At 30.4% G+C, this 26,076-nt stretch overlaps 1 protein-coding gene across 1 annotated transcript in view; it reads right to left on the reverse strand.

The window, feature by feature from the left end:
• LOC115883563 (regulating synaptic membrane exocytosis protein 2-like) overlaps positions 1-26,076 on the reverse strand; it is a 112,998-nt gene that overhangs the window by 15,181 nt on the left and 71,741 nt on the right. Inside the window, exons 8-14 of the mRNA XM_030901925.1 lie at positions 22,510-22,706; positions 20,147-20,374; positions 11,254-11,505; positions 10,881-11,185; positions 8,417-8,652; positions 8,084-8,239; positions 7,398-7,545 (exon numbers count right to left, since the gene is read on the reverse strand). Of these exons, the coding sequence (XP_030757785.1) occupies positions 7,398-7,545; positions 8,084-8,239; positions 8,417-8,652; positions 10,881-11,185; positions 11,254-11,505; positions 20,147-20,374; positions 22,510-22,706 (1,522 nt within the window). The remainder of the gene's footprint in view (positions 1-7,397; positions 7,546-8,083; positions 8,240-8,416; positions 8,653-10,880; positions 11,186-11,253; positions 11,506-20,146; positions 20,375-22,509; positions 22,707-26,076) is intronic.

A 26,076-nucleotide genomic window follows, 5' to 3' on the forward strand; every position in this document is an offset into this window, starting at 1 on the left:
CTTACATCCCATTTTAATTAAGTTTTTTTATAAAAACAAAAACAGCACTGAACTGTCTGACTCAACAGAACAATAAAGTGAAAATTTAAGATTTAAGGTTATGGTTCAATACAGTTGCAAAAAGGTAGTGGCTCGACGTCCTACCAACGTAAGAATAAGGAAATTTAAACAACGTTGGAATTAGTAAAACAGACGACGTATGTATAACGTTGGAATAGGTCCTGAAACTGACGTCGGAAAACTCTTTATGGCCCAACATTGTAACTACGTTGTCCGAATCACCTAAAGATCACTTAAGCAAAAAAGGTTACAAGACAACGTTTATTCGACGTCGCAGAAGCTTTTACTTTGTTGTAGTACTAGTTCAACGCGGGCACAACATTACAGCAACGAAAATTAACAAATTACAAGGTACGCTGCTAACTATTTTTTGTAACTAATCCAATGTTGTGTTTAGTAAACATGTGGTCGCAAGTCGTGAAAATGCTACTTGGGTAAGTGATAAGGGTGGTCCACCCCAATTTTTTTGTATGTTTATTTTTATTTATTTTTACGATGTGGCAAAAATACACACAACCCTAAATTCTCACCCTTCTACCATCAACCCCTACTTTTTAATAGCGATATTAGCAATTCAATAATTTTCAACCTCCTGAATGAAAATAGCTGTTGTCCCATAGAAAATATTTATATGGTAAAACAACGTTTTCCGGATCAAAAAAAATGTTGAAAATCGTGCATTTTCTTAATTTTCATGTATATTTTAGAAAACTTTTTAGAATTGTCTGTTCATCGGAAATTTTGCCACTGTATAATTTGTTAATCTCTGATATTACTATGGTTACGTCACTGAAAGGGATGCGAATACAGAAAAAAACCGGTGGCTCTTAACATTTTTTAACAACAAAACATAACGAATTTAATTTTTTTTTCATTTAGAACTTGATAACTTGTTTATTTTTGACGTATTTGAAAAATGGTAAAGAGAAAATGTGTTTCTTTTATCGGGATCTAACAACGCTGAAAATATTTGCACTTATTTAAGACTCACCCTGTATAAAACATAGTTTATCTCTCCATAATTTTTTTCTGATTCCAGTAACTAAATACTATACCGTTACTCGTGAAATAAACCCGCCACATACGTATATACATTATTTAAGAGAATTTAGATTTCACACACTATAGATAGAGATAGATCTATGAAGAATATCATATCAAAGTAGAAAATTCATGAAAGAATCTAGAAGGGCTACCCATATTACAAAATAGTAAAAAATGAATGACATTATAAGAATAGGTGGAGTAAGTCTTTTTTTCTCAGAGCAAACACATAGAAACGTACATAGAGAGAAAGAAATCCGGGCCAAGAACTCTAGTCTACTAATTGTGAGTTATTAAAATTAAAATATAAAATTGTGATAGAGGGTGTATCAAACCGTGCCTTAATACGGTGCTGTAATCGCTAAAAATACTGTACATGCACAATAAGAGCGATTTTAGCCAAACTACTGCTGCTATATAATAACTAAATACATGTTAATCATCAAAGTTGTTCCCTCCCCCCCCCCCTAAGTAACTAATAACTGAGATATCAAAAATGTGTCATGCGTAAATAGTAATAATACATACCAGAATATGAAGATGATGGATATATACCATTAAGTTTTGATTTTGCTAAGCTGTGGCAGTTATGTCAGAGAAGGTTCTCGTTAATGTGTGTTCATGCCACATTAAGTACTATATTTTTTGATGTCAGGATTTATTTTTTATATTCTATCATAATTTTTAGTTAAAAATCATATTGTAACTGTTTTGGACTTAAAAATCCGTAAAAAGAAAATGTATGTTTCTTTTATCGAGATATACCAGATCTAAAAATATGTGCACTAGTTGTGAGGCTCACCCTGTATTTATTTTTAGTATCTACTTGACAAGAGAAAGCACTAGATTTACCTAAAAATAAAATGTTCTCACCCTCAACAAACATTTAAGTATTATGAGTAATCCTGAAATCAAAAAAATAGCTCAAAATGAAAAGAAAAAAGTAAAACACATTATCGAAAAAGAAAAAAAAGTAGAAATAATATACAAAAGAAAAATTTATACTGGGTGGTGCATCGTTAACGCAAACATAGGAAATCCCATGCAAATTCTGAACTGTCCGAATATTGGCTCCCTTGTTAATTTTACAGCAAAGTCATAAATAGACTTTTTTAAAGTTCTGCTGATACTGAATACACGTTCCCAATTTGAACAATTTTAGACAAGCCGAAAAAACTGCACCCATTTTTAAATTAAAACTGTACAACAGGTAACAATAATGCGAAACCAGGCAAATGTCAACATACCTTAAGTTGTTAACCTATGATTTTATCATTGTCAAATGTAATTTGACACTTACTTACGCCTAGTATCCCTAAAATGTATTTTTGTAATTTAAAACTGATTCGAATAAGGCAAAAGCCTAACGGTTAGTAAATGCAGTTTGGCATTGACAAAATTATAGGATGACAACCACAAAACATCCCCCTTTAGAACTTCATCTGTCATATTAAGAAATGAAAGTAAATAATAAAGCGCCTCTCGTGTTTGTTCGCATACTAAAAATTTCAATTAATGCCTGTATCTATTTTTAATATATTTTTTATATTTACATTTTTTTAAAAAATAATATATTACATTTAAATGGAATATATTACATTATATTACACAATTATATTTATATTACATTGCACAATTATGTCAAATACAGGATTACAGGCTTGTTTTCTAACATTTTTTAACTAAAACGAATTCTAAAATTTCAACATATGTATATTTGTCGTAGGTATGAAAAAAGTAAAATATAACATGAACCAAACGCTTACTTACATTGCAATAAAACTTCAAATTTTAGTTTTGCAATCCAAACGCAATATTTCTATTTCGCAAATAAAAATATTCGACAACACTAAAATCACTGAAACTTCTGCGGCTGACACCGAAAACTGAATACAACTGTACTTTTTGTTTTGGACCTGCATATCAACATTACGCTGTACCATTATGTTTTTATTTTTGAAATAATATAAAATATATAATTATAACTTCTGAATTTTAATATTTTAACAAAACTAACTATTTCTGACAATAGCTAAGTTTTTGTTATCAAGATGACATTTTAAACAGCAACTGACATATATGTCATAATATTTTAATTTTAAATATGTATGTAATATAATTGAAATTAATATAATGCAACCTTATACTAAGAAAACATTTATACATTCACAAAATACAACATAGTCTAATAATGTAGTTTGAAAACAATGAAAATTAAATTAAAATTAAAAAAGTTAAGCGCGACCCCGTGTGTCAAAATTAGATGATTAAATCGCAATTTTTACACCATTTGATGACCAGTGGCGCCTCTAGTGCTTGTTCGGACGGTTAGTCTTTTACTCCCGTTTATTGCCATTAAAGAAAAAGTTCTAAAGGGGGAATGTTTTGTGATGACAGCTTGCGTAGGTTGGCATTTGTCTGGTTTTGCATTGTTACCTGTTCAGTTTCAATTTAGAAATAGATGTAATTTTTCTTAAATTACTTAAAAGCAGCTTATTGAAAATTTTTCAAATTTGAAACATGTAGTCAGTATTAATACTTTAAAACCCCTATTACCGACTTCGCTGTAAAATAACCAAAGACAGTTCAAAATTTGCAATTTTCTGTGTTTTCAACGACGATGCAGCACCTGGTAGATGCGAAGAGATATAGAGAGATGCAACACTGCAGCCAAGGGCACACTGATTGGGCACATCACACCACGCCACGCCAAACCCAAACTACTTACGATGATCCCTCCGAGCTGGATATGGAATTGAGGCTCGAGGCTCGCTGGCTGCTCTCGCCGGACCGAGAGGGTACAGCCGGCGGTACCACCTCCTGGGACCTCTGGAAGGCCAGAGCTGCGCTGGACGACGTGCGCTTTTTACCGGTGTCTGCGCCAGAAATCAGTAAAACGTAAGTCCGTGATTGCGTACATGGATTCGGTTCAGACTCCAACGAGCATTACCAGAGATATAGAGGTAATGAGAACATGGTGGCCACCATATTCTCCATATATCTATAGGGTGTCCCAGGCTGAGCGTGCATTAGAAGATTCTAGAGAACTACAAGATCCAGACCGGAAATTTTTTGCACATCTTTGTTTCACAATGAGATATATCAATTAAAAATATTTTCAATATGACTGTACTTCCAGAAATACCGGAAATGAGTAGCAGCTTTATTTTAAATGGGTACACCCATTTTTTTATCATATATTTAAATTCTCTACAAAATTTTATAAATTTTTATATCAAACACTCTGTACCTAACATCTCGCCTAACATTAACCGTTTTTGAGAAAAAAAAATATTTAAAATTTTTGGAGGAAAAAAACTGCCTCTCAAAAAAAACTTTATAGCCTAAACGTCAAATTTAGTGACTACCATAGCCACTGTGACATAAGGAGAACACATATAGCTATCTATTTCAAAAATTAAATTGTTTGAATGTCATAAAATATTGGCATTAGCTGCCAATAAAATACGAGATATAGTTTTATAAATATACTTTATAAACTTTTAGCAGCAGTATTTGTAATATAGAAAATTCAAATAATTAATTTTTTGACAGATGGAAATAAACTGTCTGATAGTCTGGCACTTAATTTCAAAGGAAGCTGGATAAAATCAAGAAAAAATACGCTCTAAAACTAAATCTTAAATCATTTAAGAACGATTTATTTTAGGTATAGGAACATGTATAATCAAAAAATAACGAATTGAAAATCCCTTTTTCTAATGAAATAAAAAAAGGGGGTTTCCATTTGAAAAAATGTTTTATGATAACTTTTAAAACAAAAAAATTCCTATCTAGATCTTGTAGTTCTCTAAAAACTTCTAATGCACGCTCAGCCTGTGACACCCTGTATATCTCTGATTATTACATTTTACATTTTTCGTAGATAAAGACCGCATCATATTCAGAATTTTTGTTAAATATGATTTGATTGCTACGTTAGATTTTATATGGCTATTCTTTAGATCTTATAACCTACATGGATATGTAAATTCGCTTCATTTTTGTAGAAAACATATCAGAGACATTCGATAATCTGACAGTCTCTGTTTTTGACGCAGACTTGAAGAATCATGTCATTCCTTCGTGTATATATATCATTTTTAAGAAACATATTAAGTGTTAAACCAAAAACCATACAAACATGGACAGACGATACGCGACATAAAACTTCATTCAGAACCTAGCAATTAGTGGAATAAATTAGTGGTTTCAATTAGTCTAGAAGTTTGTTCCTTTAATTTCAATGTAAGCATTCAGAACGTCAAAATTAGTGGTAGACATTTTCAATTAGTAGAAAAAGTTATCGAACTTTTAACTTTCCCACTTCAAAATTTGCGAGAAATATAATTTTGGCCTTTGATTATATCTTCCGTCAAGATAAATTGTAGTTAGAAATCAAAAGTTTATTGTTTTATAAGTTTAATATTTGGCTTTCTTGTTGTTGCTAGGATATTCTTTTAATTTTAATTGTGTTTTTTAAATATTGTGAATGATCGTAAACTAAAAAGTATAGAGTGTAATTGAAACCACTAAGTTATTCCACTAATTGCGAAGTTCTGAATGAAGCTTAAAGGTTACAGACGGCAGAGAAAAAATGAGGATAATTAAAGATATTTTACTTTTCAATACCAAACGTATTTTAATGTCGCTAATTCGCCGATGTTGTGTTTTCAAGAAGTATCTAAAACAAATTAGCATTATATGAGTTAAATTGAAATAATATAAAAAATATTTCCAAAATAATATATACACACAAGACAGATGTATATGTTAACCCTGTTCTAGAAAAAGATAAGTGGAAAAATGAATGTTTTAATTATAGAATCAAAGTTGTCTATCTATGTATACGATCTAACGTTATTTAAACTTGGCGTCTTGACTGTACTAGAAAAATAGCAAATAAAAATGTAAAATAATATATGTCAAAATATTGTCAATTCTGCAACTTTTCAAAAACTATTTAAAACTATTTTCTGAGTGTAACAGAATATTTAAGAATATGCAATATTCTTCCATAATTTGTAAAACTATGATTTACCAATATTTCTAATTTATAACACTTCCTATGTTATAGAAAATAAATAAATTTTCCGCAGTTTAGTCTCTAATAACAAATAATTAAACATTCTTAAAACCAGTAAACCTTTATAACATACAAAAATAAAAAAACAGCAATATATTTAAAAATACGACGATAAATTAATCACATTTATAAGCTATCCCTAAAATTGTAATCTAGCAAATAAATAAAAACGTATACAAGTCTAAATGAAAATATTTAGAGTGGCAATAGTTGATTATTTAAGAACCATTAACGAAAGCAGTTGTTCTAAACTCTACAGAAAATGCTAGAAACTTACAAGCATATAATTGTTCTATAAACTAAAAGAAGACAATAAGAAGCTGCTAAATTATGACCTAAGAAACGAAATCTTAAACTTCTTTAAAAAACTTATCTCATAATTTACCAGTTTCTAATGCTATACTACTACTGCATTCTAGCGGAGCTAAACAGAATTATATTGTCACTTTCTAGCGTATAATTTCTAATAAATCAATAATAAAATAAAATTTCTTTGCAATTTTACTCACTTGCGATATACGTGTATAAGTTTACGTAAGCTAATATTGAGACGATTCTAAGAAGATGATATTTCGAAATAATACTCATAACACCGAACATGTATCTTGTAGCCGATTTTTAATCTAGATAGAATAATTCTCTCTATGTACCTATCTACGTGTCTTGCTCAAAGGATGGGATCAAAACGGGATTATCAAATAAAAGTGAGATTTTCATAACGGGATTATCAAACTACAAGTGATTATAGTTATTCAAAATGGGTTCATTAAATTAAAAATGGGATTATCACTTCCCAAAACGGGATGATCAAATGAAAAGTGGGATTTTGGAAACATGATTATCAAATAAGAAGGATTATAATTGTTAAAAACGGTATTATTAAAGTAAAAATTGTATTATTAAATTACAAATAGGATTATCATTTTTCGAAATGGAATTATCAAATAGAAATGGCATTCTTGGCATCGAGATTAATAAATAAAATGTAATATCTATAAAATATCTCAAAACGGGATTATTAAATTGAAAATGGGAATATAGTTTTTCAAAATGGTATTATTAAATTAAACATGGGATTATCATTTAAAATGGGATTATCAAATTAAAAATAAGATAATAATTTCTCAAAATGGGATTATCATTGCTTAAAAGGGGATTATAAAATAAAAATGAGCTTATGATTTCAAAATTTGATTCTAGTAAGCACCTGTCGCCATCTGCAGAGCCCTCCCCGTCACTAGAGGCCGAGGAACCCTGTTTGGACAACCGTACGTCACCTGGCAGTACTTCTTCAGATCTATGTACAGTGAAAGACGTCTTACCCCTCCGCCCGAAGCCCATCCGCCTTTTTCGACCTAGGATATGTTAATTTTAAACTTTTAACTATTATAATAGGGATAGATTAAAATGATTTTATCAGTATATATTATAAGGTAAAACATTTATATTTTTATGTAAATTCCTTAATATATTCACAATCTCGTAAGTATTCTTTTGCTACACATATAAATAAGGAGTAATACTTAAAAAATGAAACTGGGACTTTAAAATAGATAAAAAGGATGAGCAACAACACGCATCGCATACACCTAATCTAGTTATGACTATAATTCAGTGTAAAAAAAGTTTCTACATAGAGGACCCTAATACATCAAATACATCGAAATACAGTTTGTGTTTTTCAGATATTTTATCAAATATAATTAATAAATAGCACACATATTTTATACCGCTTTTAATTACTTACCGACAATTTTTTTACTTATAGAAAAATATACGTATATATAGAGTTCTTTTTAACAAAATGTAAATATTATTATATCATAAATATTTATATAAATCTGGAATATGTTAAGTATAAAATTAAATAATTAATTAAATAATATCTCTTACCTGTGGCTGAGAGCTGGCTGGTTGAGTTGCTCTTCTTGCCTAAACCAACAAATTGGTTCTGTCTGTCTCTATCTCTCTCTCGACCATCTTTTCTCTCTCTTTGAGGCACTTCCAACCCGTGTACTTGGCCTACCGCTGTGTCACTCAAACTACCATCTACAATACCATCAATAATTAGTATTTATTCTATTATTAATAAAGGGGGGAAAATATGATAAAGAAATGAAACAAAAAAATGAAGAAATAAGAAAAGACAAATTTCTAAAAGTATAAGAAAAAAAAGTAATAAAAGAAAAACAGAAAATAAAAAAGAATAAATTATACTATTATGACCTGTTTTTTCGTCTGTTGGTGGTTCGGTATTGGACAAACTCCTTGTGAATTGTCCGCGTTTGACGCTGCCATCTCTCCGATGATGGTGGTGATGGTGATGCGGTTCGTCGTGATACCTATGATAATGGTGCTGTTCCAACAAGTCCGAATCCCTGGAGTCTCTTTGATCCGAGTCTCTGTCTTTTGAGTTTCTTGGCACGCTTCTGTATCCGCTGGGATAACTGCCATATTCGACACTAAAAATCGATAAGAATGATTATTAAAATTAATAAAATCTACCCTAAATAATTACGTTAATTATATATTGAACATAGAAAATCCCATGTAGATTTTGAAAATGATAAATAAGTTTTGATAAAATGATAAATAAGGTGCTCGGTGACGTAGAGGTACAGGCTCTCGTCTACCAATCTCAAGGTGTGGGTTCGATTCCCACACCCGGCATTCCATCAGCCGACTATTTTTATTAAAATAAAAATAGTTTGGGTACCTAGGTCGACTCAGCCTTAAATGAGTACTTGGGGTTCACAATCCTGAGGTAATAATAGGTGGTTAAAGCGTAGTCCTAGCCACATTACCTTCCTTGTATACCGAACGGGTCTAGTATAGCAAGCTGTACCTTGCTACTCCCAAGGCGTTAAACGCTATATACGGGAGCTATTATTATTATAAATAAGTTTTCGCCATTGTATTTTACAGAAAAATTTATTTGAAAAATGTTTTAAAGATCGTCTTAAAACGAAACGAATTGTTCAAAAATATAATTTTTTGATATCATATTGACTTTACAAGTGCCAAAAATAATTTTTAAATATGAATTACCTATACAACTGAAGAAAGAAAGTATAGTTTAGTGGTATTATGGAGGAAATAATCTGCAACAGATTGAAATTGCACAACAGATTGAAATTTTAAATACGATGTGTTTTAAGCGAAAATGACGAAAGTTGACATATGTCATTCTGTCCAGAGTGTTATTTTTTATCGAATAAAGTAACAAAATACCAAGGGTACCATTTAAAAATTAAGAATAGTAGTCATTTTCGGTGAAACAGGAAGTGATCGAAAACAGCTGAATACGTCAATCAATTCTGATTTATGTCGTGTACTAACGTACCAAATCTCGTTTTTAAAAACATACATCTGTGTTTTTGAATATATTTTACGTAATGAAATCAAAGCATGTCTATTATTTTTCTCTATAAATTAAAACAGACAAGTTCTTCGAGACAGACTTTTCTGTCTCTAGCTTCTCAATTAAATATTGCTACTCGCATTTTTTTCTATTCGATATTTTTTCACTCTATTGACTCGTTGCCAAGTTATAATTTGAATATCAGCGGCATATCATTTATCAAGCAACGACCTAGACCAGTGTGTTCGTTTATTGACTCAACTGTGATATTCCGGCGCCATTTTTTCTCTTCGTCTAGCAAACCCACTCGTTTTTATCATTTTTCGGTACAGCATCTTATCCAATCGCATTGTATGGTGCCAAAAAGAACAGTGATTTATCATTACTTGACTGCAGTATCTTGATAATCTTTATCTGCATCTTAAAACACATTTGTATTTCTGTTATGAAATGTTTTAAATCATGTTTTCGTAAATTCATACTTTTCGAATAACATTCAAGACGTATATTTTCAATCAAATCTGATACAAAATGGGTAGGAATAAGTAATAGTTTTACCTCCGATCTGGTTGATTTGCTAGAAAAATGTAAAATACGAAAAGCATTTTTTAATTCGATCATCCATATACTCTGTTTTACCACTCAGGGAAGATTTTGACAGACTATGACAAAAAAATGTCAGATAACAAAAGTATCTAACAATTTTTAAGTTAACTATGGACGAATTTAAACATAAATTATAATATTACACATCATTAGTTTATTTAGAAATGAAAGATCATATTTCAAGGTGTCCGGTGGCGTAGAGGTAAAGCTCTCGTCTCAGGACAATCTCAAGGCTGTGGGTTCGAATCCTACACCCGGCATTTCATCAGCCGACTATTTTTAATAAAATAAAAATAGTTTGGGTACCTAGGTCGACTCAGCCTCAACCTAACTTAGCGGAAGTTTCTTGAAGTTTGAAAGTAAAAAATAATTCTTTTTTATAGTATTTTTCTGCATGGTGTATTGTTTAACATAGCTGGTTACTACTTGTTAGCTTGTTACTTACTTGTTTTGCATTAACAGACCCTACTTTCTTAAATAAAATAACTCGATTAGATTTTTCAGTTCTATACATTTTTTTGTAATATTTTGGGAATTAAGTTGTTTCAAGACTTGAGTTACAGTAAGATTATTCTGAATAATCGAAAGACGAATTTTATACCATCCTGTAAATCTCAAGATTAATATAAAGTTTAAACCAAGTGAATCATATACAAATAAATTATGTGAAGATAAAAGTAATAATTATAGGAAAAATATAAATCTAAATCTCACATCACTAACCTAGCCATTCTGCTTCCTCTAGGCCTCTCACTCTGCGTAGAAAAAGCACTGCTAGTGACCGAAACGACTGATTCCATATCACTATCAAAATCTCCCAATCCTAGAGGATCTCTATCTCTGTCTCTGTCAGGCGATACCAGTCTTCTGGTGTGACCAGATCTCACGTGACTCGTCAGATCGCTGTCACTCAGTCCGCTGTAGCGTCTCTCCCAACTTGAACCGGTACTGCGGTACGTGTGGACGTACTTGCCTCTGCGATTGCTGCTGCTCATGGTGCGATCTTCTAAATCTTGAGCCACCCTTTCCTAGAAATAAAAAAAAAGATAATCTAAGACTGCAGTTTTTCTAAAAAGTACGTTGGACTATTTCTTACCTGAAGTGTTCTAACTAAAGCTTGCGGAACCTGAGGTAGTTGTCTCTTCTTCGGTGACCCCGTTGGAGTTGCTGTGGCGGATCTGGATTGAAACCTGGAATTGACCGCTGGAGTGTTCGAGCAATCCGGTGGTGATAGTGATCGGTAGTCTGTTGGTCCCCTTCTTGGCGATTTCGATCGAGATCGAGACGAGTGCACCACTTGAGTATCACAAGGGGCAGCCGAATGAGACCTCTGACCCATCATGCCGTTCTAGAAATCAAGAAAAATATTTTAACAATTATTTGTAGTATACCGTGTGCGTCTTAAAAGTAGCTCGCCCCATGTGTGTTAGTTTATGACATAAATTAGGACTGACTGACGTATCCAATAATAATTGTTTTCGATTGCTCCCTGTTTCATCGGAAATGACTACAACTTTTGATTTTTAAACTCGGTAAACAACTCGGTATTTTTTTACTTTATTATCTAGAATGCCATGCATGTGTTAAAAACACATTTTTAATTAAGGAGCATTGGAAAAATATATTTGTCCGGACCCGTTATAAAATGCCCAAATCGTATTTTTAATCATATCTCATTTTTTTCAAATGGAACAAAGATGGTACAATGGAATGCAAGGAAGCATTTTTTTACAAATAATTTGGTACCACAAACTTGGTATTTCGAGTCAAATATCATTATGAACCGCATGTATAAAATAAACCATATGCGAAAATGTCTAAAATTGACATATGAAATATCATTCTATTCAGAGTGTCATTTTCTATCGAATAATGTAAAAATATACTGGGAGTGTCATTTAAAAATTAAAAGTTGTAGTCATTTCCGGTGAAACAGGAAGTGGCCAAAAACAATTGAATACGTCAATCAATTCTAATTTATGTTATGTACCATGGCTGAGAAACTTAAATGGAAATGACGGTTCATTAAAAATAGTTTTTCCTCCAAGATGCAGAGGCGCAAAATATTAAAACTGTCAATATTATCAATGTAAATGTCAATATCTGACAATAATAAAATTTGATTTTTAACTGTCACTCAAAGACGCTTTTGTTGTGATTTTACGGTTTGATTTCGTTTTGATTTGTCGAATTATTGTAAAATTAAATTCCTTCAGAGTTTTTGCCAGTATTCTGTTTTAGACAATGTTTTTTAAAAATGGTGGGACAATTTGTGTTTTGTATAGACTCTTAATTATTTTTTATCATGGAGTTTAATTGTTGTACACCTGGTTTCCGAAGGATACAATGGTAAGTAAATTAAACATATCTACTTACAGTTATAGATTTTTTAAATTAGTACTGCTTATAAATGCTACTTGCTGAGCAGTTATTTAATTTTTTTTACGGTGCATGTAAGGAATTAAGGACGCGCGTTGTGTTATATTAGCATGATCAGCAGATGATTACATCTAATTTAATTTGTTTTTATTATTTCAGGTCTCAAACGGAAACAAACTGGGATTCTTGCCTACACCAAAATTATATAGCCGTTTCCAATTCACTTCAAAGGGAGGAAAATTATGTACTGCCTGCTATTTGCTGAAAACCGCCAAAGATTAAATTATAACTGTAACAACTTAATATATACCATTTCTAGTCTTTTTAATATATTTTTTAATTAATATCCGACATATAAGAACACTTTGTATGCTTTTAATTAAGTTGATTTATCGTTTATAATATGTTCGACCTAATTAAAAGCACACAAAGTGTTCTTATATGTATGTCTAAATTTATTTTAAATTAACTAAAACAACCCCCCTTCCCCGCACCCCTCTCTTCCATTAGTATTTCTTCCTCCGACTACCAGAGGCGCCCTTGTATAATAAAATTGAAATGTATTATAAGTTGCCTATCTATTTAATAGTATAAGTCTTTTATCTATGTTATGTACTAACATAACAAATCTCGATTTTTTATCTAAAAAAATAAAAATTACAGGGGTGAGCCACTTTTAACACGCACCCAGTATAAATGTTGTGCTTGTTTAACATTATAAAACTGCAAAATATGACGTTATTTAAAATTCAAAATCAATAACAATTTATCAAAGAATGAAAACGAAATTATATTATCATAGAAACGCGTTTTGATTTTTATGACTTATATACAGGGTGGCGCACCTCATTCGCCCCGGGTACGAAAACGGAAAGATGTAGAAACAAAATATTTTATGGGTATATATGTGGGGAGGTAATGTGCACAATTTAAAATTATTTTGAAATGTACAGGGTGTTTCAGAACTAAGATCCATACCAAAGTTATATTTTTTCTTATGGAACACCCGCTATTTTATTTCATTTTTGGATTCTTGGGCCCAAAAAAAGGTATTTACTATTAGGGTTAAATATGTTTAAAATCTTTGGTTTTTGAGATATTTAAAGATATTTAAATTTGCATGCTACAATAAAATAGATTATTAACACCCTGTACTTTACTTTTCAGAATTAGTTCTTGTGCTTAGTTTAAAGGTAGAGAAATAAACTTTACAGAAAAATGTTATTCCTTCCTTAAATGTATACAGGGGTATCAAAAATTGCTGGTCTATTTTAAATATTTACTTTACATAAAAACTTCGTTATTTCAAATGCAACACTATGTATTTTTTTAAATAAGTCGAAGCAGATTTAAATGCTCTTTCAAACTATATTAGGGTTTCCTATACCTATCTGGCTCAGATTTTGAATAAAATTGGATTTTTCAATAAAATTGTAATCAAGAAAGCTAGTGTTGTCATGGCAACGAAGAGTTCACAAGGTTATTTTTTTTTTGCTTTTTTTTGGTTACAAGGTTTTTTTTTTGCAAGGGAAGGAACCAATACCATTTTTCAGTAAAGTTTATTTCTCTACCTTTAAACTCAGCATAAGAATTAATTCTGAAAAGTAATGTACAGGGTGTTAATAGTCTATTCTATTGTAGCATGCAAATTTAAATATGTTAAAATATTTTGTTTCTACATCTTTCCGTTTTCGTATAATCAACCGAGGCGAATGAGGTGCGCCACCCTGTATATATGACAGCTATATCTTCACATTTTTTTTAATTTCCTTTAAAACGGTATGGAAATTTTGAAAAGTATAAACAGGTTTAACCATTTCAGAACAAGCAAAAAAATTATGAAGAATGCATTTTTCTCAAACTGCCAATAATAAAAAAGTTTTTCCTCTTGTAAAAACAATCCGGGGAAATACTGCATATATGTATAATAATAGAAATAGAATGGAAGATGTTTTAATAAAAAGAATAAAATCCTCTTATACTCGTTATACACAATACAGATTCCGTCTTAGTTTACTACTTTTAAAAAAATGGTCACAGAGTCAGCTTCTTTTATTTTTCTTTTATAGCAAAATAGAAATGTACAAATATTTTTGTAAGTAAATATACTAATTCTTTGGTCTATTTATATAATATAAATAAATTTTATCTGTTGACAAGATTTAGTTTTATTTTTACCTTTAGAAGAATCTTTTTCTTATCCATTGACTATATGACAATTTACTTTCCTCATTTTCTCTACTACTTTAAACGTTATAAATACAGATTTGTTCACCACATACGACACGGAGTATTGTAGCTAAATGATTAGATTTTTACAAATTGTAAGTTTTGGGTTCGTTGAAGGACTATTAGAGCTACAATTTAAAAATATTTTACAAGATACAGAGTGTCCCAAATAAATAAAAAATATCACAAAACACCCCGTATATTATTACATTTTTAGGTTCTACGATTAAAATAAAGGTAAATTTGATTAAGACTTATTACACTTAAACCTTACAATTTTTGAAATATTTTCAATTTTGTGAAATTGCAATAAAAATGTTAAGGCTTCATTTCTCCAAGGGTATCAAAGTTTTTAATACTAAATATTTACTGAAGTTTATTTATTGATCAGTTATTGTGTTGCAATAATAAACATAATACTACCTCATACAGAGTGTCTAAAATTTTATTTTAAATCATTTCTAGCTTTAAACGGCAATAACTTGTTTAATTTAAATGGAACGCCCTGTATATTTTAGGCAAATCAGATGTACGATTTAATTGTCTATCAAATTGTATTATACCACTTTTACCTATCCCTTCAAGTTTTCGTAGAAAATGCATTTTCTTATAATTTAGACCTCATTTATCAATATACCCATGGAATATTGACATTTTAGATTGTTTTTAAAGCAACAAATATACAAAATGTACAGGTTAGTAATATTATCGTTTTTAGCAAAATGATAATATTACTAGCCCATTTGTATACAAAAAGAAAACCATTTAAATCTTTATAAAAGAGTATACCATTAATTAAATATACCACCATTATTTCCGCCTAAATACTAATTAATTACATACTTAATTATGTTCGTTCATAAATGATTTTAAATAAATGTTGATTTCGATCAGAAATCAATATAATAATAAGTTATGAAAGTGAATGTCTCTGTTGTTATAAATAGGCATTTGTCAAAAAACGAAATATAATTTTTAAGGTCTTACTTTTTACTACACTGTCTAATACACATACAAAATTCAGTTTTTTAGTATTTGGAGCAATTATTATTAATCAACGCAAACAGTCAATTAATGTAGTTTGAAAACTGAAATCATATTAATTGGTGCTCTTTGACAAATATTTAAACAGTTTTTTTTATTTTTTAATGAAATAAACAAACTATATCGTCAATATTAGTATCTGTACTCTTTAAAAATTTGGTACATCTTTAAAAATAATCTAAAATGTCAGTATTCCATGGGTATATTGACAAATGAGTTTTAAATTACATGAAAATGCATTTTCTGCGGAAACTTGAAGAGATAGGTAAAAAATGGTATAATACAGTTTGCTAGACAATTAAATTGTGCATCTGATCCTTATAAAATATACAGGGTGTTCCATTTAAATTAAACAAGTTATTGCCGGTTAAAACTAGTAATTATTTAAAATAAAATTTTAGACACTCTGTATAAGGTAGTATAATTTTTATTATTGCAACACAATAACTGATCAATAAATAAACTTCAGTAAATATTTTGTGTTAAAAACTTTGATACCCTTGGAGACACAAAGCCTTAAAATTTTGACTGCAATTTCACAGAATTGAAAATATTTCAAAAACGGTAACGTTTAAGTGTAATAAACCTTTATCAAATTTACCTTTATTTTAATCGTAGAAACTAAAAACGTAATAATATACAGGGTGTTCCATTTTAAAAAATACAACTTTGATATTTTTTATTTATTTGGGACACTCTGTATCTTGTAAAAATATTTTTAAATTGTAGCTCTAATAGTCCTTCAACGAACCCAAAACTTACAATTTGTAAACATCTAATCGTTTAGCTACAATACTCCGTGTCGTATGTGGTGAACAACCCGTAGAAAAAAATTAAATTACAAAAAAAAATAATATAAAGTATGAGCTTAAAATATTATAGGCACATAGTTTTTTAAAATTTTGTTTTTTTCAACATATATGTTTTTGTCTCTAAAACAATTCTTTAAGTAATCTTTAGAGCACTAATGCAACACTAAAGAATGACGAGCTCTGATACGAAATGCACTCGAATTCTGACGACTAATCAGATTATTCCACGGTTCGCAATCGCTTGCAACGCAACCTTATTATAACCAACTTGAAATAAAATCGATACACCTTTGGTAAACTTAACAAGTTTAATACAATATAAACTGAAATTCAGACTCGCACATAGAGAGTATTGTCTTATGAAATAACGTATTAGTAATAATTATATTGTTTGAATTTGTACGATCGGTGGTTTCTAATCAATAGATTTCAATGAGGTATTGTTAAAGGATTAATTGCATTCGAAATAGAATGAATGAATTACAGTGAAATAAGTAAATTTATAATAGTCGATTTTTTTATTGGTACAACCTGTCACATGTTGCCAGATTGTCGCATTTTACAGAAAAAGTAATTAAATGTAAATTTCTGTTTCATTTTTAGGTTAAAAAGGAAAAAAACGGAACCCTTATAGTATTACTTTGTTGTCCGTCCGGCAGTCTGTCAAGCCCCTTTATCTAGAAAACGCTTGGAGGCTTTGAATAAGAAGACTAAGGAAGGAGCATATCAAAAATCTTAGGTCCACCGCATGGTACAAAAAATACAAGGTATGATATTGCGCAGGTTGGTCGCTACGTCACAGGTGATAACAGGCGCTATTGGTCAGCACTCTCCGCGCGCCAGTTCAAATCGTCAAGATATTGTTATAAACCTGTTTTTTTTTTGTTTATATACCGTCATTGAATTATCGCTAAGCAAGTTACTAAGTTGTATTCTATAGTTTATTTTTGTAGTATAAAAAAAAGAACTATTTATTCTGTTATTTTTTAATCTCCGTTATTAATATAAATTGATTGTTAGTACAACCTCATTTAATATAAAATAATATTCTACTTTTTGAAATGTATCGGGCCCTAATTGTACCTAAAAGTAATATATTTTTAGTGATATACCATATTGTAAACTATTTAATATTTCAGTCACTTAAAAAGTTAATTTGCATTGAATAATTGCCTACCATTAAAGGAATTTTGAGCTATATATAACCCTTGATGGGCATATTCTGGTATGCAAATACTTCCTTTAAATTTTGGGTGTCGTTCAACCGATTTATTCTCAAAACCAGAAACTTCTACATATAAAAAGAAGCAGAGGTCACTAATTATAATAAACTTCACCCTTGGTATTACTTCCACTAATTATAATAAACTTCACCCTTAGAATTACTTCTATCACAATTACAATACGTTCATCTGCATTGGCATTTTCTACTTTTCGATGGGAAACAATAAACTTCCCAATATTTTTTAAATGATGTAACAATTCCTCTTGTGGTTACTTTTCCATAGATATCCTCAACTCTGTCCTCATGTGAATTCAGAGGCAATGAAAATGAAAATTATTTACCATAAACATCGCAAACTAAAAACCTAATAAACAATTTTATACCGAATATAGAAATAAATTCAGTATTCTTACCTATCGTCCAAATCCATGTTAATAGATAATTATTATTTTTAAACATATTTTTGGAACTGCTGGTTTTAGTAATTATTAAATTAAACGAACTAAAAAGTCTTAAAAATAAACAATTCTTAGTCCATAACCCCAAAAATGCAGATCTCCTGTCAACTTTCTTTATTTTTTATTTATTCATTATTTTCATAGTGACGTCACAGGTGGTATGCGCGAACTGAACGAAATTGGAGCCCTATCGATCATACCTTGTATTCTTTGTACCATGCTACTGAAGCAGGTAAGTCAAATTGACGTATCTAAATTCTTTGACAAGTAGTAAAAAAGCAAAATGCAAGAAAAATATATAATTGGATTAATTTAAGTGAATTCCATAAATGATCGGTTTACTACATGTATATATTATATAGTCACTTACTAGCGAAAAGTTGTTCCATTATTTCCACTCGATTTTTGCGATTTACCATGCACGCTACAACTACAATACAACCAACTATTTTTAGAGTCTCTTTTCGATAAATCGCGATAGTGTCACCGTTAATTTAAGTTCTGCCACAATTTCCATCTAGATGTACTACCTTTATACAACTATCAGTAGTAGAATAAATAACAAATAACATAAAATAATCTCCGTAAAGACTGAAAAATCCACAAAATTTCAAATCAAATTCAAATAAGCATGTCAAATGGATCGTCAAACAGAACTGTCAAGGATCCCCAACCTAGAGTCCTTTTTCCGCCCACCATGCATGAATACATGGATAGCATTATGCTCCTTCCTTAGTCTTCTGATTCAAAGCTTGGAGGTATCGAATTGAAATTAAAACCATATATAGAATGTTCAGCCATTGTTCAACATCGCGTCATATACTCTCCGTCGAACTCTTTCAAATCACTTGCCAACCAGATGAAAGAGATTGCTTTGACATCATTATGGCATTTCGTAAATTATTGCATATTACTGCGTATTCTATAATTTTATTGACGGAAATCGATCAATGTCGAAATTAAAAATTTGATCGTTGCTGTAAAACAAAATTCAAATTTTTTGTTGCAAAAATGTCCCAAAGATTTAACAAAATGAACAAGAGCTTATTGCTAAGCTTATAAATTATTTTTTCTCGAAGAGAGACGCTTTCTTGCCCGTGGACGCCCTAATAATAATAAAATAAATACAATGCTTGCTGAAGCTTTAGAAATAGAATTTCAACAGTTCTAAGGATTGGAATAAAAGGGATCGTAAAACTGATGAAGAGTTCAAGAAAAAAAATAATAAAAATGCCGTGGTGAACAGACTTTACTCATATATCGAGAAACTATGGTTACTCTCGTTGAATTTGACACTTTATGTCAGTTTAATAATATATTTTGAAGTGTCAGATTCAACGAGCGTAACCATAGTCTCTCAATATATAATTACATACAAGGTATGACTTTTAAATATTTTTATATTATTTCGAACGTTTGAAATTGTTTAAAAACTTATTTGTGGCGTTTGAAAAAAATAGCATGTCCTATTCGAAGTAAAAATGACTTTTTGTGGCTCGGCTGTATGTCAAACGTATAGTCTCACCGCAAAAAGTATCCATTTTTATTCCTAATAAAACAATATGCCTAATTATTTAAAATTAATATAACTTTTTTCCAATTCTGGTGTAAACTAAGCGATGTAATTTCATTATTTAAATTATTAAAATATTCATAATATTACTTATCATGATACACATTTTATTTATTAGCCAGTCTTTTTTTCCAAAACCAGCTCAACATCTGCGCTGAACTAACTACGAAGCTGAAGCTAATCTTATTTTCCCAAGTTACTGCCTTAAATACTAAGGTGATTGCCACTAGAATCACATAGAAATAATTCTAAAACAATAACTATCTTACCCTTTTGTATTTTTGATTGTACGATTGCATTGATTCCTGATCTCTTCTAGACTTTCTCTCTGATTCCCTTGGAGGACTGGACGAGCTGCCCACGCTGCTCACACTAGCACCGTCGGCACCTCGGCGTTCTCTGCCACCCTCGATTTCACACTCTGACGGTGTATCACTGTCGGAAAATCGACTGCCTGTGCTTGGAGGTGATAGATGTTCACTGGGCGTCAGAGCAACCTTAAAAAGATATTATGTCATTTCATAGGTGATTATTTACACAATTATAAATTTTTATGGGTACAGGCTCTCGTCTACCAATCTCAAGGTTGTGGGTTCGAATCCTACACCCGGCATTTCATCAGCCGACTATTTTTATTAAAATAAAAATAGTTTGGGTACCTAGGTCGACTCAGCCTTAAATGAGTACTTGGGATTCATAATCCTGAGGTAATAATAGGCGGTTGAAGCGTAGTGCTAGCCACATTACCTTCCTTGTATACCGAACGGCTCTAGCATGGCAAGCTGTACCTTGCTACTCCCAAGGCGTTAAACGCTATATACGGATACGTCAGCTATTATTATTATTATAATTTTTTATATTAAAGGATCATTATCAAATATATACGGAAATTATACACTGGAAGTTTTATATGTATAGAGTCCCAATATGTCCCAGTACTCCGTGAGTTTAGGAATAACGTGTATTACGTGTTTTTGGAATTGGACACAATAATTTACCTCTATACAAAAATTCTTCGTTTGGCCGTTAGAGAGCCTCAAACCTTAAAAAGAAGACACATTTTTAAAATAGGCTCCCCAAATCTCAATCAAATCGGAACATCGGTTTTTCTTAAAAAATGTGTTTATTTTTATGAATTTAATGCCCTCTAATGGACAAACGAAGCACTTTTGTGTCTAATGAACTAATTTTGACTCCAGAAATACGTAATAGTTCTATGTCCACGGAATATGGGGACACCCTGTATATATATATTTTTTCTATTAACTACAATAATATTTGTTTTATAAGATTTTCTTTTATGTTTTTCTGTTTTGTACTGCGTACCAAGTAATGCTGCATATTTTCCTTTAGTTTATTTTGTTTTGTGTCTTTTTTCTTCCAAAGGAAAACTTCCTGGTTCAAGGCTTCAACAGTTAAGACGTAAAAATATGTAAATACTGATGAAAATAGCAAGAAAAAACAACATTTTCTAAATATTGCGCATTAAATTTAAACGCAAAATATTTGGATAGGATGTTATCAAAGGTTATAGTATTTGATTAATTTAAAAATTTTTGTCAACATAGATCTATAAAAATACTAATTTATAAAAAAAATCGCTTGAAAGTTCAAGTTTTTGTTTTAGAGAGTTATTTTTTTTACTTATACTTCTACCTTCTACAATAACGTGATTATTTATTAATTAATATTATTAAAATGTTGTTATTACTATTAATTTTGATTAACTTGATATTTTTGCTACTGTTAAAGTATCACCTTTTCTGATAACTAGTGTCACCGTTTCGGTATCATGAAATATATAAACTTTGTGCTTCTTTAACATTTTAGTATAGCTAGATATGTGATGTTAATCAGAATTAATAAGAACCATCTATCAAAGAGTGAAAACGAAATAATATTACCATAGAAACGAGTTTCGATTTCAAAAAAAAGTCAACAGCATATAGATAATTTTTATTTTTCTTTAAAACAGTATGGAAATTTAGAAAAATATAAAAGAAATTAACGATTTTAGAGCAAGCGAACGTTTTTTGTGATAAGGAATGCATTTTTTTTTAATGTTAAGAATAAAAAAATGTCTCCTCTTCTAAAGACAATCCGAGGACAGACTGTATATAAAAGTCACTCAGGCCAGTTGTAAACAAATTTATAAAACTTTCTTGAAGCCTATATAGAAAGAAAATAATAAAAGAAAAAAATATTTTAGAAAGCTGTTTTGGTTATATACAAAAAATATAATAATATATCACAACAAAAATATATAATAATATCTTCTATGAAGAATCCATTAGTATTTCTACAAAACCCATTATTTTTTACTAACATGCTTTTTGGTAATGCTATGTTATAATATTCATCATCAGAAATATTATTAAATATACAGTAGAATCTTAAATAAGTGCCCATATTATTGGGAGTGGTATATTTGGATTCCAAACAATAAGAAAAATGGCAACATAGGTAGGTTATAGATTAAAAATTTACTAAAAATATATTTTTTAAATTTCATAATAAAATACCTCTTAAACCATCTTAAGATGTAGCGTTATTATTCTGTTATAAATTAGTTATACTGTTTTTTAATTAAATGTACACTAGTTTAAGATAGTATAATTAAAGCAATAATTACCTCTTCGTGAGGTCCTAAAGTTCTCCATGCAGCTTGTTCATCTAAGGGCCACAGTTCCACAATTGCTTCTCCTAAAAAATCGTTTGCCCCGTATCTTACATAGTCCCAAACAGTTATTTCTAACGCCCGAACTCTTAGATCTGCCCTTCTAAGACCTGAGTAGACAAACGTTTGATTCCACATAGGTTCTGTTGTACCTAAAACAATTTTAAAATGAATTTTAAACACTTTAACCTAAAATTGTAATAAATTAAGGACATCAGAGCCATTTAAAACTCATATCGTTGTTAGATAGAGGCGTAATCTATTGCATATAGCGTATATCTATTACCGGAATTGCACTATGGCCTTAAATTAAAACCAAATGACATTTACACTCAAATATAGTACAAACAAAATGGTTTATTTCGCGTAAATCTACTAAAACAATATAAATTAAGTTAATAAAACAAAGGGAAATATTAAAAAGTCACTAAATCAAATTTAAAAAAAGACTTATATAAATCATTCAGAAGAAGTCTTCCGTCAATTAGAGTGTATTAACAAAGGATTAAAAATAGATGGAGAATATCTTAACCATCTAAGATTCGCTGATGATATAGTTCTAATTACCTACAAACCCACAAATGAATGAACTAAAAATACAGCCAACAATACAGTAGGTGAGTCTCAAAATTAATTTAGCTAAAACTAAAAGTAATATACAACAAACTAGTAGAAAATATATTCTAAATAATAAGAAGAATTTTTTATTTGGGACAACTAGTACACACCTTGGAATCTCTACTACCAGAAATCAACAGAAGAATAAAATTAGTATGGAGTATTTATGGAAGAAACTGAATCATAGTCAAATCTAGAATGAAATATGTTGGGAATAACCATGAAAGACCGTAAAAGAATAAAGTGGATACAAAAAAGATCCAGGTAATAGATGCCATCCACAGAATCAAATCCCTCAAGTGGCAATGGCCAGGTGGAAAGAAGGATGGACAACAGATGGGCCACAAAAATTACAGCATGGTACGTACACACAAAGAATTAAGAGACCTAGAAGACGACCAAACCTAAGATGGGACTATGATATTAAGAAATTAGCATGGATAACTTGGGCCCGCATAGTCAACAATTACAAAAAATGGTATGAAAACACTACAGAGTACTTCATATAAAAATAGTGTACTATACCGGGTGCGTCTCAAAAGTGGCTCACCCCCTATAACTTTTTTATTTTTTTCAGAATATGACATAAATTGAGATTGATTGACATATTCAATTGTTTTCTGTCACTTCCGGTTTCACCGGAAATGACTACAACTTTTAATTTTTAAATGGCACCCTCGTTATTTTTTTACTTTATTCGATAGAAAATGACACTCTGAATAGAATGACATATTGTCAACTTTTGACATTTTCGCATATGGTTTATTTAAAATTGTAACATGGGGTTCATAACAACAATTTGACTCGAAATAGCAAGTGTGTGGTATCAAATTATTCGTAAAAAAATGCTTTTTCCAAATATGCTAATGAGCCACCGTCGTTCCATTTGAAAAAATTGAGATATGATTAAAAATACGATTTGGGCATCTTTTGACCGGCCAGGACAAGACACTAAAAACGTTAGACGATCAAATCTATTTTTCCAAAACTCCTTGATTACAAATTAGTGTTTTTAACGCAGTCATGGCGCTCTAGATTGAAATTTAAAATACAATTTGTTTTTGAGCGAATAAGTCAAAAGTTGACATATGATATGTCATTAGATTTAGAGTGTCATTTACAATGGAATAAAGTAAAAAAATACCGAAAGTGCCATTTACAAACCAAAAGTTGTAGTAATTTCCGGTGAAACAGGAAGTGACCGAAAACAATTGCATAAGTTAATCAATTCCAATTTATGTCATATACTAACTTACCAAATCTCCTTTTTTTATCTGAAAAAATAAAAAAGTTATAGGGGGTGAGCCACTTTTGAGACGCACCCGGTATACATCATATTATTTAAGTATAATCGTATTAGTTAATATTTGGATTTTTTTGACGCTAGTGATAACAGCCAATAAATAATCAATTTACAACCAAATAATGAAAAAAAGAAAATCTACAACCAAATGATGAAAATCAGAATAGACAACTATTTTAATAAATTGTTGTACTTCGTAAAAATGAAATCTTAATTCGACATTCGATAACTTAAGTAATAATTTATATTTAAGTAAAAATATTTAAAAAACTAATTTAGATTTAATCAAAATACCAATACTACCAAAATTTCTAAAATATAAGATTAAATACTATTTAAAAAAACTAAATTGGAATATTTTTTATAAAATGTGTATCGTACCGCTTTGTGTTTATTTTATACCTTTTCGACACCGCTAGGTCCATAATACGGCGATCGCTTAATTTTACACACTCGCACACAATGACAGGCTGTTACTTTGTGCGCCTTGTTTATTAATAAAATGCGGCGTCCGATATCCCCTCCCCGCACCCTCCGCGTCTGTCGTGTAACTGTCGATGTGCGCGATTCCGCTCTTGTATGCCCCCAGAATAAAGTTATACACACACTGATTTACTCTGATGCGCTCAATCATTGCCCGATCAATGCCTTCTATTAAAAGATCAGCCTACGGGCGGACTTTTGTTTACTTCATCAGCTGTACATACTTAGATATTGGGTTAGATTCCGTTTCATATTTTGTCGGTTGATTTTTGGTTTTAACTCTTTGATTTTTGGTATTATTTATTATTGTAGTGCAAAAACTAATAATTATTTTGGTGTTGAAGTGACATAAACTACTACCAGATATATGGTCCCTCTCGGTTTCACGGCAAATAGAATACCAAAAATTACACGTTGCAAGTGATTTAACCTAAAGTGCCCATACATTTTTTTACTTATCGTGATTTTTGTGTGTGTTTTTAAGACTCTAACAATTCATCAATAAAGCTTAAGTGGGGTGTGTTATTGGTGCTATGCCTCATCTTGTTGTGTTCCTGGTGGAAAGGATGGTTACTAAGGATAGTTATTATACTAGGCAGCCTAAAGTGTCCGGAAGAGCAAGAAAAGTGGGTACGAGTTATAAATCAAAGAGAATTTTATTGAAAATATCTTTAATAAATTTAAAAATAATATTCTCCCATGATGGTATTAATGAAACTGGACAATTATGTTTGTTTTATTCATATTATTGAATCTCCACTCCAAGTGTTGCTGGTTCAGCTTTGATAGATTCAAACACGTAGTAGGTATTATGATCTAGGGAAAATAAAGAATATGTGTATTAGAGATCATGAAAAAAAGATTATTATTTTGAGTTCAAATTTTAAAAAAGATTTTTGTAAAGACAAAACTGATACAGTTTAAAAGAAAATGTGTTTTTTGTTTGATAATATAATGTAAAGCATAACATATATTTGTTCAGTAATTTTTAATGAATAGTATTGATTATTTATAATACCAAATTAATATCAAATATTTAAGTGATGGCTGAATACAATATGAATAAAATAACAATAAAATTGGTATATTTGCATAATACAAAGTGGTTTAAGAATAAG

Source organism: Sitophilus oryzae, unplaced genomic scaffold (assembly GCF_002938485.1).
Source record: "Sitophilus oryzae breed Bouriz unplaced genomic scaffold, Soryzae_2.0 scaffold_1947_pilon_pilon, whole genome shotgun sequence".
NCBI lineage: Eukaryota > Metazoa > Arthropoda > Insecta > Coleoptera > Curculionidae > Sitophilus > Sitophilus oryzae.